The following is a 20,046-nucleotide window of genomic DNA, read 5'->3' as shown; positions in this document are numbered from 1 at the left end:
TGGCAACAGTGTTGCTCACTGGCCTTGTAAAGAGATCTGATCCTGAATACCACCCTGTGGGTGATTCTCATTGTCCTCAGATGCTTCTTCACTGTAATGGCTCCATCTTTCCCGATTTGGATCAAAGTCCACCGGTCCTACCTGGTCCATTTCACCAGTCTCTTCCATTTCCTCCCTCTCAGGGAGGAGTTTTTCCAGCAAAGAGAGTTTGTCCGGAGGGAGACAGCCATTCCTAGGAAAGGTTACCTGAAATTTGATGATTAGCCAACTCTTTTCCCATGGTCTATGATAAACTGGCATGCCTTCATTCACACACACTTGATATCCCCATGCTTGACAATCTGACCTAGAGGAGAGGTGAGCAGTATGGCTCCATTGTCAAGAGTAGATATTGGCTTCTGAAAGCTGCACTGTGCTTCTACCAGCTGTATGTCTGCACACATGGTAAAGTCTTCTCCTTGCCAGGTAAAAACAGCATAGTCCTTCTGATCTAAAACAATGATAATATCAGTCCTGGTTATTGTCTCCTTCACCATAGAATGTTATCTTCTGGCCATCTTTCATGCCTTTGTCAATATGAACTTCTAGAATCTTCTCTCCAACTATCTTCCTTCCATTGCAACTTTTACATCTACCTTTAGGACTGATCGGTTCCGCATGGCCCTGACACACCATGCACACAGACTGAGTTTGCTGAATCATTCCAGGTCCTCTCTGATGAATTCTTTACTTGCGTTCCAGTACCTCAGCTCCTGGGACAGCATTCTTCTACCCCTCCTTCCTTACCACCTTGGCCTTCGCATTTGGCACGAATCACATTCAAGTTTTCTTGTTGTACCATCATATAAATAAATCTTCTAGTTACTGAGAGCTAATCACAACATTTTTACCTCTTCTTTCTCTCTGCATCCTTCCTCTGTCCCTCTCTGCCAGCAACCCCCCATGCCCTCTCTCTCAAATAAATAAATAAAATCTTTAAAAATAAATAAATAAATAAATATCATTAGAAAAGGCTTATAATAATTTAGAAGACTTCCCACCTCTGCTCCTTTCAGAAACACTCCCAGACTAAGCTATTGTCATCATTTTATCCACTGCTTCTGGTATTGATGTTCATATTTTAAAACAATATACTTAAACCAAGTGACTTCGTATGGTAGTAGTAGAAGGTATACTTCCTTTATGCCATTAACCTCCAACACACAAATTCATCCCCATATCCTCCCAATATAAATATATTACATTTTTAAATAAAATCATCAGTGTTTTGATCAATGATTATATAAATATTATTCACTGCAGAACCAAATGGTGTACTATGATTTTTTCCCTTCTTGAGCAACTTTTCACTTTGCATTATTTCTTCTCCTTCTTAACTTACTCTGTTACTTTTCCTGGAGCACTTTCTCAGTTGCCTCCTGAGAGATTATACCTGGCAAGTACAATGTTTGATTCCTTACATTTGATGATAGGTTGGCTAGAAATAGAATTCCAGATTAAAAATAGTACTCTCTGAAAATTTTGATGGCTTTCCGTGCTGTAATTGAGAATGTGAAAATGACACAATTTTATTCATATTTTGAAAGTTATTGTACTTTCATTGCCTGGAAGCTTTTAAGATCTTCTCTTCATGCTTGTTGGTTTTCAATTTCTTGACAATGTGTTTAATGCACAGGAAGTAGGAGGCAGAGGTGTTCTCTCCATCTTCTGGTTTTTAGCCCCGCATATTGTACTTCGTATTTCAAGTTCAGACCCTCTCTGACTTAGTATTTCTATTTATTTATTTATTTATTTTAAAAAGATTTATTGATTTATAAGTCAACAAGAGAGAAAGAGAGCTAGAGTGGCGGGGGTGGGAAAGGGGCAAAGAATCCTAAGCAGACTCTGTGCTGAAGTCAGAGCTTGACTTGGGGCTTGATCCAATGATTCTAAGATCACGACCTGAGCAGAAACCAAGAGGTGGTGAACCTTAACTGCATGACCCAGGTACCCCTGATTCAGTTTTTAGAGAAGAAGGCTCAGAATTATTATATTTCCCCCAAATTCATTGCAATTTACCCACATAAATGCTCAGCTGACAAATATGTCTTCTCAAACTGCCTAAAATTATCTGAATCAGTAGATATTGAATAACTAAAAATAAGCATAATCTACAGATTTTGGAAGTTTCATTATGCATTTCTACTTCATGTATCTAATTTAATTATGGTTAATACAAGGACTCTTTATTTCTATTAAAGTCAGAAATAATGAAAAAAATTATTCCCAATTTCCTGACTACTGTATCCATATAATTTTTACTGTGCAAAGTCTTTAGTGTAGAAATTTATTGAAGCCTTTCACATCAATAGGAATGTATAGATAATTCAGGAAATAATTGTGATACATATTGAAAACATAATAAAGGAAATATTCTATAATAAGTAAAGTTATAAAATATTCAATAAAATATGTAAGGAAATTATTTTATTAATGAGAAAAATATATTTAAAAATCCACTGAATGCCCATATCCCAAAATAAATTCCAGATGAATAGAAAAAAATTCCACGGAGAAAATGCATGTATGTATCTATTCAACTGAGTTTAGAAGGGGAAAGAGCTTCTAAGCATGAAAAGCCTGGAAAAAATTTAGGAGGGAATTGATTGAAAGATTTGATCACATGAAAATTTAATTTTTTATTAAAAAACCATTAATATAGTAAGAGACTAATTATAAACTGCATAGAAAATGTTGGTAAGAAATATATAGCATAGAGTTAATAGCCTTCACATTTAAAGAGTTCTTATAAATTGGTTAGAAAAAAACATTAAAAGCCATAGCAAAATGGGCAAGGACATGAATAGTTAATTCCCCCAACTGAAAAATGTAACCAACAAACATGTGAAGTATCCTACTAATAATCAGTGGGATGGAAATTAAAACTAACCTGACACCTTTAGAATGAAACCAGACTGCTAACACTCAGTGCCACCAGGGCTATTGTGGGGTGGATGCTCTCTGGTACAACAGTGGGCAAACCTGCCTTTCCTTATATGCAGTTTAGAATTATGGCCTCTGTGTTTATGCCTTGAATTTCATTATCCCAGTCCTGGAATCCCATCTTAAAATAGAAGATAGGCACAAAATGTCTGCCTCAGAGAAACAGAGAGTGGCGCGGTAATTACCAGGGGTTGATGGGTAGAGGAAATGAGGAAATATAGGCCAAAGGGAACAAACTTCCAGTTATAAAATTAACAAGTTCTGAGAATCTAATGTACAGCATAGTAATTATAGCTGACAATACTGTATCACATACTTGAAAGATGCCAAGAGTGTAGATCTTAAATGTTCTCACCATAAAAAAGAAATGGTAATTATATGACAGAAGGGAAGTGTTAGCTAATGCTATCGTGGTAATCATTTTGCAGTGTGTAAATGTTTCAAATCAACATGTTGTACACCTTAAATTTATGCAGTGTTATGTGTCAGTTATATCTCAGTAAATCTGGGGGAAAATTAAAGATAGGGTCAGATATTTATATACTTCACTATTTAAAACATTCAAAAAAGTAGAAACAAATACAATTCCAACAGCAGTGTAATAGTTAAAGAAAGTATGCCATAGCTATATGGTGAAACATTATTTAGCTTTTGACAATCTTGTTCTAAAAAATATTTAATGATATAAGAGCTATTTATAATGAAGATTAAATATAAAGGAATAGAAACCTGCTTTTTACGCAAGCAAGTTTCATTTTTTTAAAAAAGATTTTACTTGTTTATATGGGAGAGAGAAGGAGCGGTGGGAAGGGCAGGGGGGAGAGGGATAATAAGCAGGCTCCCTACTGAGCAGGGAGCCTGATGAGGGACTGGATCCCAGGACCCTGAGATCATGACCTGAGCCAAGGCAAATGCTTAACCAGCTAAGCCACCAGGCACCCCTAGGCAAACAATTTTCTAAAAACTTTATATTCATGAATTAATTTAAAATGCTAGAATATAGTTTACCAAAATGTTAATAATGATTATCTCTCCTGGGTATGAATATGAGTAATTTTATTTTCACACTAATCCTTTTGTATATTTTTAAATTCTCATAATACACACACTATTTATGTAACAGAAAAAAATAATTAAAAACTTGTTTTCTTCAAAGTAACCCTTGTATAAGAATCTTCAGAATTGTTTTACAAGATTATACCAATATTGTCCTAATTTGTTATGATTAACTAGTTTAGATATCCTCTCCTTTCTTACAGCTTTCATGAGCTTTGTCATAGTCATAAAACATTTTAGAGTTTATAGTCTTATTTTTTGAAGATAAGGGGGTGACTTTTCATTCTAAATGCTTTGGATTTTTTTTTTTTTAGTATAGTTGGCACATAACAGTACATTAGTTTCAGGTGTACAACTTCGTGATTTGTCAAGTTTATACATTATGCTGTGTTCACCATAAGTAGAGCTACCATCTGTCTCATTACATCACCATTACAATATCATTGACTATATTCCTTATGCTCTGCTTTTTATTCACATGACTTACTCATTCCATAACAAGAGGGCTGTATTTCCCTTTCTCCCTCACCTATTTTGCCCAATTCCTCACTGGCAACCATCAGTTTGTTCTCTGTATTTATAGTTCTGATTCTGTTTTCGTTTATTTACTCATTTTCTTTAGATTCCATTTATGAGTGGAATCATATAGTATTTATCTTTCTCTGTCTTATTTCACCTAACATAATACCCTCTAGATCCATCCATGTTGTTGCAAATGTCATAATCTCATTCTTTATGGCTGTGTAATATTCCATTGTATACATATACCGCATTTGCCTTGTCCATTCATCTATTGATGAACACTTAGGTTGTTTCCATGTCTTAGCTATTGTACATAATGCTGCCATAAACATAGGGTTGCATATATCTTTAGTTACTGTTTCCATTGTCCCTGAGTAAATAGTGGAATTATTGGATAACATGGTATTTATATTTGTAACTTTTTGAGGAATCTCCAAACTGTTTTCTGCAGTGGCTATATAGTTTATATTCCTACCAACGGTGGACAGGGGTTCCTTTTTCTCCATATCCTTATCAATACTTGTTGTTTCTTATCTTCTTGATTTTAGCCATTCTAATAGGCTGAGGTGAAACCTCATTGTGGCTTTGATTTGTGCTTCCCTGGTGATGAGTGATGTTGAGCATCTTTTCAAGTTTCTGTTGACCATCTGTCTGTCTTCTTTGGGAAAGTATCTATTCAGGTCCTCTGACCATTTTTTAATCAGATTGTTTGGTTTTTGTTTTTGGTTTTTTGGTTTTTTGGGTTTGTTGTGTTTTTTTGGTTTTGGTTTTTTTTTTTTTTTTTTTTTTTTTTGGTATTCAGTTGTATCTGTTCTTAATATATTTTGGATGATAACTCCTTATTGGATTTATCATTTACAAATATCTTCTCCCATTCAGTAGGTTGTCTTTTTGCTTTCTTGATGTTTTCCTAAGTTGTGCAAAAGCTTTTTATTTTGCTAGTCCCAATAGTTTATTTTTGCTTTTCCCCCCTTACTTTAGAAGATATATCTAGAAAAGTGTTGCTATAGCTGACATCAGAGAAATTACTGCCTGTGTTCCCTTCTTGGATTTTTATGGTTTCAGGGCTCATGTTTAGGTCTTTCATCCATTTTGAGTTTATTTTTCCGTATGGTGTTAGAAAGTAGTCCAGTTTCATTCTTTTGTATGTAACTGACCAGTTTTCTCAGAACCATTTATAGAAAAGTCCATCTTTTCCTCATTGTGTATTCTTGCCTCCTTTGCCATAGATTAGTATATGTGCTGCCTAAATGAGCATTCCTTTGCCATAGATTAATTGACACTGTAAATGTGGGCTTAGTTTTGGGGTTTCTATTCTGTTCCATTGATCCATGTGTCTTTTTTTTGCTAGGACCATACTTTTTGATTGATACAGCTTTGTAGTATATTTTGAAATGTAAAATTGGGATACCTTCAGTTTTGTACTTTTTCAAGATTGCTTTGACTGTTTGGGATCTTTTGTGGTTCCACACAAATTTTAGTATTATTTAATCTAGTATTGTGAAAAAGTGCTATTGGTATTTTGACAGAGATTACATTGAATCTGTAGATTACTTTGGATAATATGGACATTTGACAATGTTGATTTTTCCAATCCATAAGCATGGAATATCTTTCCATTTATTTCGGTCATCTTCAATTTCTTTCATCAGTGTTTCATAGGTTTTAGAGTATAGGTCTTTCACCTCTTTTATTTATTCCTAGGTATTTTATTACTTTTGGTGTGATTGTAAATGGTGTGTGTGCGTGTGTATGTTTTAATTCCCCTTTCTACGACTTCATTGTTAGTGTATAGAAACATTACCAATCTTTGGGTATTAATTTTGTATTCAGCCACTTTGCTGAAATTGTTTATTACTTCTAGTAGTTTTTTTTATGTCTTTAGGATTTTCTGTGAATAGGATCTTGTCATCTGCAGATAGTGACAGTTTAACTTATTTACCAATATGGATGCCTCTTATTTTTTTTTCTTGTCTGATTGCTGTGGCTAGGACTTCTAGTACCATGTTGAATAAAAGTGGTGAGAGTGGAGGGATTTTGAAAAGGCCCCTTTCTTTTTTTCCTTTATTTTTTTAAAGATCTTTATTTATTTATTTGACAGACAGAGATCACAAGCAGGCAGAGAGGGAGGCAGAGAGAGAGAGGAGGAAGCAGGCTCCCCACTTGAGCAGAGAGCCCAATTCAGGGATCGATCCCAGGACCCCAAGACCATGACCCAAGCTGAAGGCAGAGGCTCTAACCCAGTGAGCCACCCAGGCACCCCCAAAAATCCCCTTTCATGTTTCTGCAGATACTTTCTGAAATGACCAGTCAGAACACCATCATTATAATTCTTCACATTTTTTTCCACTCTTTTTATAGAGTTGAGCTCTTTTGATTTTGACCACAGTCCTGAAAAATAGGTAGTGCAAATTTTAAAGTCTTCTTTTAAAAAAAATAAGTACTTACATAAGGTCAACATAAACCACTGAGCTGTAGTGCTAACCCAAAATGTTTGTCCTGATTCCAGATTTACTGTTAGAAGTTATCCAAGACAATCAAGTTATATAATAGATTAAGAAAATGAGACATACAGAAGTTAAATGATATGCCCTAAGTCATGGAGAGAATGAATGCCAGACCTAAAATGCAATCTCCATTCTTTTTTTTCAATCTCCCTTCTTTTGTATCTGAAATTTGTACTCTTTTTGTTAGTCCACTCAGAAGTGGTACCTAAATACTTTGCATTAGTGTTTTAACAAATATGCAGACTCTTTAATTCACTCTCCAGTAGATAACATAATTTTTACTAAGGTGTTCTTTGGAATTGATGAACGATATTATCAGTTTTGTCCTTGTCTTGCCTAAGGATGCCTCTGAGGCAAATTAACACAAGGCTTACTTAGTAAAAAGGTGTTTAAAAGAGTAGAGTCACCCAAGTACATTTCTTTGATGAATTTTAGTGATTTAAAAAGGGGATATGAAAACTATTTTTACTGTGAAGTTTTGGATGGCATTTCTGGGATATAAATGGTTTTAAAAAACTCTGGAAGGTATTAAATGGTAACAACATTTTGCAGTGGCCAAGCAAATGCATTAGCTTAATTACTTTCCTTGTTCTTACTGCTAACTGATTTGATTTCTGAGATAAACCTTGCCTATAATAATGTTTATCTTGACCATTTACTATTATCATACAATCGTCTCTTTCAAAATGTTTCTTATGTGATAGTTTACTCATTAGTTATTAAAGCATTTAACATTATATAATAAGCATAACACAGACTAATCATCTGTGTATTCCACAGACATTTGCTGCGAGGCTACCATGTGTCAAGCTCTGAGTACCAATATAGAAAAAAAAAGGGGTAAAAATCCCTAGTCTAGGGTACATACAGCCTTGTTTAGAAGACACGGTTCATTGGGTTATGGACATTGGGGAGTGTATGTGCTATGGTGAGTGCTGTGAAGTGTGTAAGCCTATGATTTATAGACCTATACCCCAGGGCAAATATTACATTATATGTTAATAAAAAAATTAATAATAAAAAAGGTACATTCCAAATTAACCAAAAAAAATTTGCTGAACACCTATCCTCTGTCAACAGAGTCAGACTAAGGAATGTGAGCACTTAGAGCAGGCTAATACATGGGCACCTCCTCAGATTCATAATCCTTAAGGGCTTCTTGAATTATTTAGTGGAGGCAGAGATAACACGATCTTTTTAATAACAAAAGTTGTACATGGTTTTTGTTGTTTTTAATCAAGGATCTATGAACCATGCACATTGTTGATAATGCTCATATGAAGCTATTTAGAAATTAGACAATAAAAAGTCCTTTATCTTGTCATATAACACTCCTCCTTTCAGTTTTAGAAACCTAGCATGTGAGTTGGGAGCTTTTGACAGATGTTTGGCGCCTGGATATAATCCTTCTTGATACATCAATCAGTCCAATCAGCCTTGCCTTATTCTAAAGTTCTCTGATCACTCCTGAGAAATTTGGCATTTCTGCTTCTTTTAATAGTTAATGAGAGCTATCCTTTTGCACAGTGACAAAACAAAACACGGTTTATCTGCTTGGGGGTGTCCTCCCTCCCTAGATCTGCTTTGTCGTTGATTTGCAAAGCAGAGAAAGATAAAAACTCTGCCAGTGATAAATGTTCGCCTCTTTCATGTTATCTGTCCTGTAACTATCAGTGCTTTTTCACCAAAATGATTATTCTTTATTGCAATGCAGCATCACATAGTAATTACTGAAGACACTGAGTGAGAATCAGAGTTCCAGCTACATTTGGCTGCATGCAGACAGTATCATCTGTGATTCTTGGTACCCTCGGCACCGCATGTTCTACTCGGAAGTGCTGTCCCAGGTCCTGAATGCGCAGCTCTATGGCCCCCACGTCTAGATTCCCTTGGGGCTCATCTGGGGCTGTCTGACTCACCAACTGGCCTGCCTCCAGTGCCTGGTGGAAATGCAGGTGGATGATGTCAATCTTGGTCTTACCGTCCTGCGGTATCTGCTCGGCCTCCAGCCCCAGCTTCCAGTCCTTGGGGCTACCATCACTGTGTGTCTGGATCAGGTTTTCTGACCTCCACTTTACCTTCAGTTTGATGGCCAGATGAATGTAGACCATCTATGCATTGCCAGATTTCCACATGTGCAGGCAATAGTGGTCACACATCGAGACCCACATCTCTTCTGGGAACCTGGTGAATTTCTTTTGACATGTATAGGAAGACACTCCCAGAAATCACAAACAAAATTGTTGTGGAAAAATGATCCATTTCAGAAAAGAGGAAAGGGAGTTATGATCTTGGGCCTGGTGTCAAATCAAACTATCTCCAGTCAAATTCATAAGCTGTTGGCTGGGTTTCCATGCCTGAAATCTCTTTTCACACACTAAAATATCAAAATTAATTGTAGCAATAGAACACAAATGTATACTTTTAAAACTACTATGTATAAACACAAAGGTGTAAAATCTATATTGCAAATACCCTCTTGGGAGAAATTTTTTCTGCATGGGTTGGATCTAATGATCATTGTACAGAAAATGGCTTTTTTTCTAATAAGCCCAGACTTTTTTTTTCCTTTATCTTTTCCTTTCTTCTTCTTCTTTGTTTTTTTCACGGACCTTCAAATTGCATTCCAAGTTGGAATTATCCTTTGAAAAATTCCCATTACTGATTCAGTATGCCAAAGACCTCTGAAAGTCTCTGAATTGGGTAAGGAAGATCACTCATAGCATCTTTTTCAGTGATGCCTTGCTCACTTTTCAATGGAGATTAAACTGTTACAAACAATAAGCTTTCTTTTCAGTGCTTTCTGCTGAATTTTCTAGAAGAGTATTTTATGCTTTTAAATCAGTGTTTGTAATTCATCCCAGAAATCTAACTATAGACCAATGACTTCTCTCGTTAAAAAGATAAAAGCAGCCCCTTTTTTTAAAAATGACACTCAAACTTATATTTAATAACTGTCTTTTGCTTTATTCTGTTCACATGTGACCACTTCAAACCAACACTTGGTTTTCCTCTTTTGACTTTGCTCTTCTTTCACTACCTAGGTCAGTAGAGACTTTCTCCCAATAGTATATATACTTCATCAGGTAGGTATATGTCATTCCTCAAAGAGATCATGGCTTTCCAGCACAAGGACTGGGTCCTCCCCTTTGATTGTTCTGTCTGTGCTGGGGTTCTGCCAAGGTCCTGTCACCCCTGAGGTGTCCTTACACCAGAAATTCTAAGTAGGCTATATGTTATGTATAAATAAACAGAGAGGCTGCTTAGAGCCTAGGGTTGTGGGTAGTGAGGCAGCCTGTGTCTGGGTTCCATTACAATGAATGCTTTTCTTGATTAGTGATATCTGCCATGGCAGCACCTTCTAGACATGTCTAGAATGGGGACACTGGGGGGAGAGACTTCATACCAGCCACAGGCTCAGGCAGGTTCAAGGAGTACATTCCACCCTTGACTCAGGCGGCTGTTCTTGCTTCCCACACTTCATTGTCTCACACACTGTGTAGCTGAGGAGGCATTCTGAAGGCCGTGAAGGTACAAGGTGCTTCCCTAGACTCTGGAAGGGCCAGCATAAGCTCCAAGCTAGAGGGAGCTTGGAAGAACAACTCATGCAGGGCTCCATAAGAGTCTGCAACTTGCAGGCTGTGCTGGCCTCAGCTCCTTTTCCTTTGGGTCAGTTTCATCCTGACAAAGATAGCTGGCTGACCGATTCCTGGATAAATTTTAAAGAAAGAATCAAAGTTTTGGCAAGAGACTTCCATGCACAGGGGACAGGACATGAAGAATCTCGGGGGCATGAGAGAAGTCAAACATTCTGGAACCTGCGAGAACTACTACAGTACTCAGTTGCAGGGCGTGGTGAGAGATGAGCCTGGACACGTGAGCAGGGGCCAGATCCCAAACAACTTTTCAAGCCACGCTGAGGAATTTGACAGAATCCTTTAAGTGATAGAGAGCCACAGGAGGACTTCAAGCAATTTTCACAAGAAAACTGGCACAATGTGGAAGCTGGAGGTCAGTCTGGAGGGGGATTCCAATCAAGAGAGGATTGCAGTTTATCAGATGACAAAGTATTGAACCCTGAATTAAAACAGTGGCTGTGGAGATGGAGAAAAAGGATAAATGTGAGAGTGATTACTGGTTAGTGAACATTAATGCTGAAACTTGTTTTAAAGGGAAGGAAATATTTATACATTTGACAGTTGGAAAAAATGGTATGGCTTAGTAATAAAAGATGTAATTATAAAAAAGAGAGCAGGGGCATGTGGGTGGCTCAGTCAGTTGGACATCTGACTCTTGGTTTTGGCTCAGCTCAGGGTCTCATGGGTTGTGGGACCCAGCCCTGTGTCTGGCTCTGTGCTCAGCGGGGAGGCTACTTGAAGATTCTCTCCCTCTGCCCCTCTCCCATTTGCCCACATGCTGGTGCATGCATGCTCTCTTTCTCAAATAAACAAATAAATCTTTTTTTAAAAGATTTTATTTATTTATTTGACAGGCAGAGATCACAAGTAGGCACAGGCAGTCAGAGAGAGAGGGAGGCAGGCTCCCTGCTGAGCAGAGAAGCCGATGCGGGGCTTGATCCCAGGACCCTGGGATCATGACCTGAGCCGAAGGCAGAGGCTTTAACCCACTGAACCACCCAGGAACCCCAACAAATAAATCTTTTTAAAAAATTATTAAAAATAAAAAGTAATTAAAAAGAGCAGTAAGAACTTTGAAAAACAAAAGCATTATGAAAACATACACAATTTTACCATTTTGTGATGGCCTAGGCATAGTTTGAGAGTTTAATATAAAAAAATTTCTCCCTGAAGTTATTCATTACTCCATTTCATATGTTTTAAGAATTTGGTATTTTTTGTTTTGTTATAATAAGGGTCAAGCTGCGTCCACAACCTAATGACATTTTGCTGATGTCATTTTGCTGATGAAGAGGGGGCAAGAATATTTTCAAGTGAACTGATTCCTTTGAATATCAAATTTACCAAATTCAGACCACCTCTCTCCTTTCCCATATTCCACATTTAGTAACATTTCCCATATTCCACATTTAGTAACATTTCCTGGTGGGTGATTAACATGAGATTGCTGATTAATGAATGACCTTCCAACTGTGAACGGACTAGGCGCAGTACCATATAACTCATTGGTAAAGTAGGAGAAAATGTTGGGAAAAGTAACCCACTACTGGGTTGCCCTGGGTTTAAAAATGACTCTTTAAGTACTTTGTGAGCAAAACGATTCATGAAATAAACAATACACTTGGGTAGGCATTGTAACAACTATATTAAACTCCTGTCTTACTCCGTTTTTGGAAACTGGATGACAGTATTGCACATTGCAAATGAATTGGGAACTGGAAAGCTTAGTGTTGATTCCTTCAAATGCTGAAGTCGTTATGGCGTGTGCCTTATGGGAGATATTTCTCTTTAATGAACTATGCCTGCTATTCCAGAAAGCTTGAAATCTATTTAGGTAGACAGACTATAAGTATCTGAAGAGTGAATATTAATATCTTTAAACAATAATTGCTATTATTAAGCCCTGTCTTCATGTAGGGATTCTGAATCCTAGAGTAATCAAAGAAGTTGGGCAAACTCAGCTAGCTCGTAAGTGCAGCTTACTGCGTGTAAACACTGGTCTTGCTCTTCTAGACACTGAGCTTCAACATCGTGCCTCCCCTGGATATGCACTAATTCTTAAATGGCTGGGGCACACAGCTGCTCTAGGAGTTCACTTAAAATTAGAATCTGGAATGTTCTTTCAAATTCATAACAATGGCTATTTCGAGCTCTGAATGTGATGATCATAATGAACTTTATTCATTTTGTGAAATCTACAAAGCTTTTAAATTATAGATCTTAACAGCCCAAAGGAATTTTAAAATTACTTATTTAATAGGGATTCTTGTTGGCAAACCTGCCTTAGAAATATCTGTATCTCCCAAGTAGATGAGAAGTACTTACTAGAAACTTGTTTGATAAATTTGGTCTACTCCTTGGAACAGGGAACAATGAGGATTTTTCTCGCCTCTTCTGAACAATTACTGCTCCTTAGAGGAAATTAAGTGGAAGTAGTGCCAACATAGTTATTAGCACCAGAAATTTGATAGGCGTGCCCCCAAAGGAAAGCTGTAAATTACACTGAAGTAATTCTGAGAATGATAAGGCTGTCACCATCTAACACAGCTGTTTATTTTTATACAAAAAGAAAAATATAGTATGGATTAAAAATGGGAAGACAATGCTTGGGACTTTAGATTCTGACTTACTGTGCTATTAACAGTTTTTGAGTATGTAGGATATATAAATCTATTTCTCTGTTAAGTATAAATTTGTGTTTATATATTTAGATATATTTATATTTATTTGTCATTATGTAAGTATAGATAGTCATAAAGTTTTTGAAATACATGCTGTAATTCTGTAGGCAGGCCACCATGAATTTTTTCATAGTTCTAAATATGTTCAAAGTAGGCTTGCCATTACTGACATTAGCTGCAGCCTGAGTGTGGGGCCGTCATCTCGTGGTACAAAGCAGTAGAACTTGTGTTCTTGCTGGTCACCTGGATTCTGTTCTTTCTTTTCCCCAAGAGAAGATGTGAATATGCAGGCCCTTAAAATGATTAGCTATGTACCTACCAGAGGGTTGGGCACCTTTATATTAAAACGTTATCTAAGGGGTTTAAGGGTCTGTAAAGAAAGTCATGCATATGATAACTATCTTCAACATGTGTTTTTGTCCTTTGTGTCCCTCCAGTTTGGGTAGTGGTGTGGATGAGGTTGGCATCCAGTGCTCTTGTCTTTAGTAGAGATGAGGACTGCACAAGGGGTGGGGTGGGGACTTTGGAGCAAATGTCGCTCAGAGTTGGAAGGGGGCTGTGGTGAGCTGATCAGAAGCCAAGGGACTCACAGAGTACTGTGAGATAGGTCCAATCCAAGCCACAACCATGGCCTACGCTAATTTTTATACCTGAAATCAATATAACATGGTATGTTAACTATACTGGAATTAAAATTTAAAAGAGGGAGGAATGCTGTCTTTAAAGGCAAATCCATGGGGCACTGGGTGTGGCGCATAAACAATGAATCTCAGAACACTGAAAAAAAAAATTAAATTAAAAAAAAAAATACTAAAGGCAGATCCCGTGGAGTTTCTGGCCACGTGGCCAAATTTCCAACTGGAAACAGAAAAGAAGTTTGTCCCAAAGGGGATTAAATAAAAGGGCTTAGCTGTAAAGGAAAGGGATGGAGTAGAGAGCCCAAGCCACAGGCCTCATGAATTTAAAGATCAGGCCCTGAAAGCAGGCTTTCCCTCTGAAAAGAGAGTGAAAGCTACCTTCAAATCTTTGAACCAGATCAAAGACAATTTAAATAATGGTTTTATATTAAATTTTACATTTTAATGGTTAAAAGCAAGAACCCTACACTCGGACTGCCTGAGTTTAATCAATCATGTGACATTAGGGAAATCACACAATAATTCTCTGTCCCAGAAAAATGGGAATAATACTGTTTACCTTGTAGACTTGTTGTCGAGATTAATTGAGCTAATTTATTTAGAGCTGTTACAATAGTACTTTGCAAAGGGTAGATTTCATTTCTTAATAGGTGTTAGAATAATAATAACAACACAACTATATGTATGTGTACATATACATGGTATATATGTGTTTATATTTACGTATATATATGTGTATTTAAATGTATATATAAAAATATATGTGTGTATGTCTGTATATACACACATATAAAAACAGATATAAACAGTATATATATATAAACATTTACCAGTCACATTATTGTTATTACTATTTTGACTTTTCCCAAGCAGAGGACTTCAGCTGATAACATTGGGCATTTGGTGTGTTTCTTAAGCCAGTTCCTACTTGCTGAGCCCTTGCTTCAAACATCAAATATTTTAGAACATGTAAAGCACAGGTATTCTGGTTTGGAATGGGGGTGCCTGCTGCCTCTCTCTCGGACTCCCATGGAAACCCCAAGATACCACCATGGAGCACTTTTTGAAAACTTGGAAAGAATCCTTGGCCTGGTATCAAGACCTTGAATCAGGTCCTCTCTGCCATTACCGGGCCATGTACCCTTCAGCATGTTCTCAATGGCCTCGGTTCCGTGATTTGGACACTGTAACGAGCTAGATGAATTCAGTAGTTTTCACACTCTGCCACTCTAAGGCCCTGAGAGGTCTCAAGAAGTGTGTCCTAAGAAGTTTTGGGGAATGGGTGGCAAGGAACAAGTGTATGAGCAGAGGGAACCCAAAGACTTCAAAAGCTAGGAAGAAAGGAATATACTGAGATTTCATGTATTTGTTTGAAGAATGAGTACTGCTGCTCAAGAAATTGTGACTAGATGATCAAAGGGCCTTCAGTGTCAGTTATTCCCTAGTCCCTCATGGAACCAAAGGAACAAAAATGAGAACACGGATGAAAGCAACAAGTACTGAATCTGACAAAACCGAGTGAGGGGCAAGCCATGTGGACTAGTCACAAGGTGCTGTGACAAGGCTGTTTCTGTACTTCTGATATTCAGGGAAAAGCCAAAACCTCTGTTGCCTGAGTTTTATCTAGATCCTTTGGTCTCATTGTGTTTATGGGAACAGAGACTGGCACGATGATAATTAAGTTTGTGGATCAATGAGAAATATCATAATAGGGATATTCTACACTTAGAATCAGAAGACAGCTACAGTAAACAATTACATTGTTATGTTGTGGGACTTTCCTTGGTGGTTAGTGATTTTAGAAAATATGTTCCTGCCAAAGCAAATGTCAAATTACAAGTTTCCATTTACGATTGCCGCGTTGCTGCTACAGGTGTGTGTGAACTCAGAAGCTCTTGACTTGATAGAGAGTTGACAATGAAATGTGTTTAGGTCAGTCAGGTTTCCATGTGCCCTCTGGGCATAACACCTGTAATGGATTAGTGAGCCCGTAGGCCATGGTTATGGCTTGGATTGGACCCATGTTTAGTCCTCTTCATTGTCAGCTTGCTAAAAGCAAAGGAAAACCTAGAAACATATGTGAATATATGGTGTGGTAACGTCTGTTTATCAGTAATTTTGATAATGATTACTATGCAAAAACAAGGGCGGATTACCTTACAAACTTCATATGCAGTGTGAGATGAAGTCTTCCCAGTGACTTTTCTCTCTGATTCTGTCTCCCTTCCACCATTCGGAGCTCTCACTATCGTGCCATTGTGTGTGTGTGTGTGTGTGTGTGTGTGTGTGTGTGCGTGTGCGCGCACGTGCACGCGCCCGCGTGTGTTAAAGTGTAGTATTTTCTGTCTCTCTGCTGAAATTCTTTATCTTGGAGCGACATTACCCATTAACACTCCAGTGTGGCTTCGTTTGTCAGATTACGTTTGGAGCGTTGGGTCCTGGCAGCTGATGCCAATGATAGTAACAATTCAATGGGGGACTAGAAATGGGAAAGGTCTGCAGCGCAGAGGAGGAAAGGACATCCACAGAGAGACTGAAGTGGGGAATGTTGGGAGCCAGGAGGTCCTGTGGGCCTCACAAAGGATAAGCTGTTGACTGAAAGATACGCAAGTGGAGGGGGAAATGCAGAGGCCAAATTTTGCCCGCTGGTGACCTAGCACGGTGCCTTGTACATAATCCATCTTCAGTAAACGATGGCTAAGTCAAATTATTTTTTGTCCTCATGTGGTTTTGGTAGAACTCAAGTTGAGATTTAATGTGCTTTTGTTATTAAAAAGATTTGTGTATGGCTTATTTTTTTTTAATGGATTTTCATAAAGAGGCATGATTTTCTCTTTTAAACTTGTTCAAACATTGCATTTTGTGCTGAAAAGTTCTTTTTGAGGAAACATATCTCAAACACAAGCCATAAGTAAGTCTTCCTTTAATAAAACTGTTCCTGTTATAGCCATTGAGTAATACATCCACTGCAAGCATGCTATTTTTTCACCAATAAATGTGCACAGCTCTGATTAGAAGAGGTGAAAGATACCCATCTACTTCAAATGGTGAGTTAGACCCTGTAGGGAGAAAGGGTATATTTTATTATGACAGGTTTGTAATTATGAAAGCTCTGAATGGCCCCATTTAAAAAAATGCTTTTGAGAAAATGTAATTCTCTAACTTCTGTATGTATTATGGTGACTGTTCATTTCAGAAAAAAGTACATTCTGAGCACCTTTCTCCAGTGGTAACAGCATCATTGTTTCACAAAGCATTTTGTGTCGGTCTTCCAAGGAAGAAACTTTAAAAAACATCCTTTCCATACTTTTTTCTCCTACCCAGGATTTGCTCACATCTACTTTCGGAATAAGCCCACAAATGTTACAATATTTTTATAAAGGAAAACAGAAGATATTTCTCAACCCAGGGGTCTTCGTCTAGGCCTTAACTCTTGTTCATTTGTATCTCTGGTCAAATGCACTCATTTTTTAAAAGAGTGTATCTACATAAAAACATTTAAAAATGAGGTTTTTAAAAAAGCTTTAAAAATACAATTCAATTATCACCTAACTTATTACAAGATTTAATTTAACCTTTCCCATTCATTTTCAGGGCTACGGCGACACACAGGGGCCAGATCATTTTCAAAGATGCTTTAGCCCAGCAGCTGTGTGAACAAGGAGGTAAGTAAGAATCATCTCTGACTTCTCTGTGTTGGTCATGTCAAAATTATTCGTGGTAGGCCCAATGTTCTATGTACTGTGTTTCATTACTATTACTTGATCACAATGCTTTAAAAATGGAATTATTGATCCCTTCATATTCCTAAGAATTACATATTTAGTCATTGATAAATATCTGTAGACTTCTGAAAATACTAAGTGTGAGCAAAATAAACCAAGAAAAAATTAATCTTTTTTTACTATTTTTTTTCTCAAACTAATTACATTTAGTAATTAATTCCATTAGTCCTGGAAATATAAATCTTAGAGTTTTAGAATTCTACAGAAATGTATCTGCTTAATTTACCACTTAAATTTCTTGCCAAATTTGTTGAAAATGTTTCTATTTATTGCTTTTAAACATGCCCTTGGGTTCAGTATTTATGTTCTTGTTTCAATTGTGTGCACCATTAATTTCAGATTTGTGAATAGATACTGTATCATTTTGGATACATTAACTAATGGACATTTAAGTAGTCACATTCAATGACTTCTACTTTGTGAGTGCCTCATACACATCCTAACTTTCACCTATACCAGACACAGATGCATATATGCACAGGTACACACATGTATGCATGCCATGAAAGGGTGGAAAACGGGAGCCACACCCCAACACAAAGTTGTTCACTTTGCTTCCTGGGCTTCTACCTGACTTCGTTTGTGTCTTCATTGTAGCACTTACTGCTTCACATAGAATTTTCCTCTGAAAAAAAAAAAGTGAATATTACCCATCAGAGACTGAGCTTCTCAAGTGTAAGCTATATGCCTTTAGAGCTCTGTGGTTCCCTGGAACCTGGCATATGACTATTCAAAAAATGCTGATAGACTGAATACAAATTTTTCTCAGCCATTCATCTATTCATTGATTAAGCGTTTGACAATGAATACATTTCAAGCCAGTCTTTTTTTAATGTCATGCCATTTTCACCATCATCATAGGTCTAATATCCATTTTTATTTACACAGCAATATTTTGGGGAAATTTGTTAGCTTAAGAATTACATTTTTTAATTTAAAGGAAATTTCTGTTAAAAAGAATCTAATGGGCCTAGGAAAGAAATGAGGGAAAATTATATTGGTTTTTGAAAGGCCTAAAAAAATACCATTCATTATTGGTAGTAATACATACATCCTCAATATGGCTTTACCTAGGTAATGTGGTACTGGACAGTTATTACTGGTAAACTTCTGATTGCTTACATATATAACTCTTGAATCAGAAAACCTCATTCTGATTATAGTTTCAAATATATTATCAGGGTTCTTGGGTTGAGTAGATTTTTACTGTAACTTTTGTGAATGCAAAACTGTGGTAGCCTTTGTAGTAAGCTCAAGATATCTATCACAACACAGATCTTTTTCTAGACTGAAAAAGTTCACAATATTGAAAATGTAGAACACTGTATAACACAGTGAACATTAATATTCTGAAAAATGCATAGTTTAGAAAAAGATGTGTCTAATTTTATTAACATTTAACATTGTTTAAAAGCTGATCTCTTTTAGGCGTTGGATTTTTGAGTCTTTTCTTTCGTAAATGAATTGTTGGAATTGGCTTCACTTAAAATGAAAAGAAAAAGATAAGAAAAACCAGTGGGAAAAAAATTCTCAACCAGTGGGTTAAAAAAAGAAGAAGAAGAAAAAAGCCTTATATAGTCAGATTGCACACGAATATGATTTACACAATGGTAGATGTGCATATTATTAAAAGTACTATTCGGCCCAGGACCAAAGCAAAACACTGAGCTTTCCAACAGCACCTAATCAATTGAAATCATATCAATCCATCCAAGATAGGGTGGAAAGAATACTAACAAGAGTGATGGCTTCCTGCTGTCAAGAATAATAAGGGAAGTAATTGGTGCTATAAACCACAGATCTATTTTGGACCTATCTACTTTTAATTAGAACATTAATTATCTCCTTAAATAAAATAACATAAATTTAACGTGTTATAATTTCTTGTGCATTGGATGGAGAGTATTTAATGCATTTATGAGAGAGGAAAAAATGACAATCAGTATATACCAAAGCATAATGCCTTTCAATTACAACATAGTCAGTAGGTTTGTTGATTTTAATTAAATGAAACAATTTAAACAAAGCAAATTTTGCTTTGTGGAGCTTGGGAACAGCTATTATTATAAGACTGTATTGGTGGCTAAGCATATTGACAAAGTAAAAGGATCAGAAAACATACTAGTCTTGGATGGTCTGTCGTCTCAATCCTTTTCCTTAGAAGACATTCGCTGAAGGATTTTATTCTGTAAACGTTTATCTAACACCTCCAACACCCTGTCTTTGCTCACAATGCT

General features: G+C 36.8%; 1 protein-coding gene across 3 annotated transcripts in view; it reads left to right on the top strand.

The window, feature by feature from the left end:
* Positions 1 to 20,046, top strand: part of RELN (reelin) — a 496,502-nt gene that overhangs the window by 183,955 nt on the left and 292,501 nt on the right. For all 3 annotated transcript variants that reach the window (XM_059396996.1, XM_059396995.1, XM_059396994.1), the window contains exon 4: positions 17,619 to 17,689. In XM_059396996.1, coding sequence (XP_059252979.1) covers positions 17,619 to 17,689 — 71 coding nt within the window. The remainder of the gene's footprint in view (positions 1 to 17,618; positions 17,690 to 20,046) is intronic.

Source organism: Mustela nigripes, chromosome 4 (assembly GCF_022355385.1).
Source record: "Mustela nigripes isolate SB6536 chromosome 4, MUSNIG.SB6536, whole genome shotgun sequence".
Classification (NCBI taxonomy): Eukaryota; Metazoa; Chordata; class Mammalia; order Carnivora; family Mustelidae; genus Mustela; species Mustela nigripes.
Note: the sequence above shows the minus strand (reverse complement) of the source record. Positions and strands in the feature narration are given on the sequence as shown.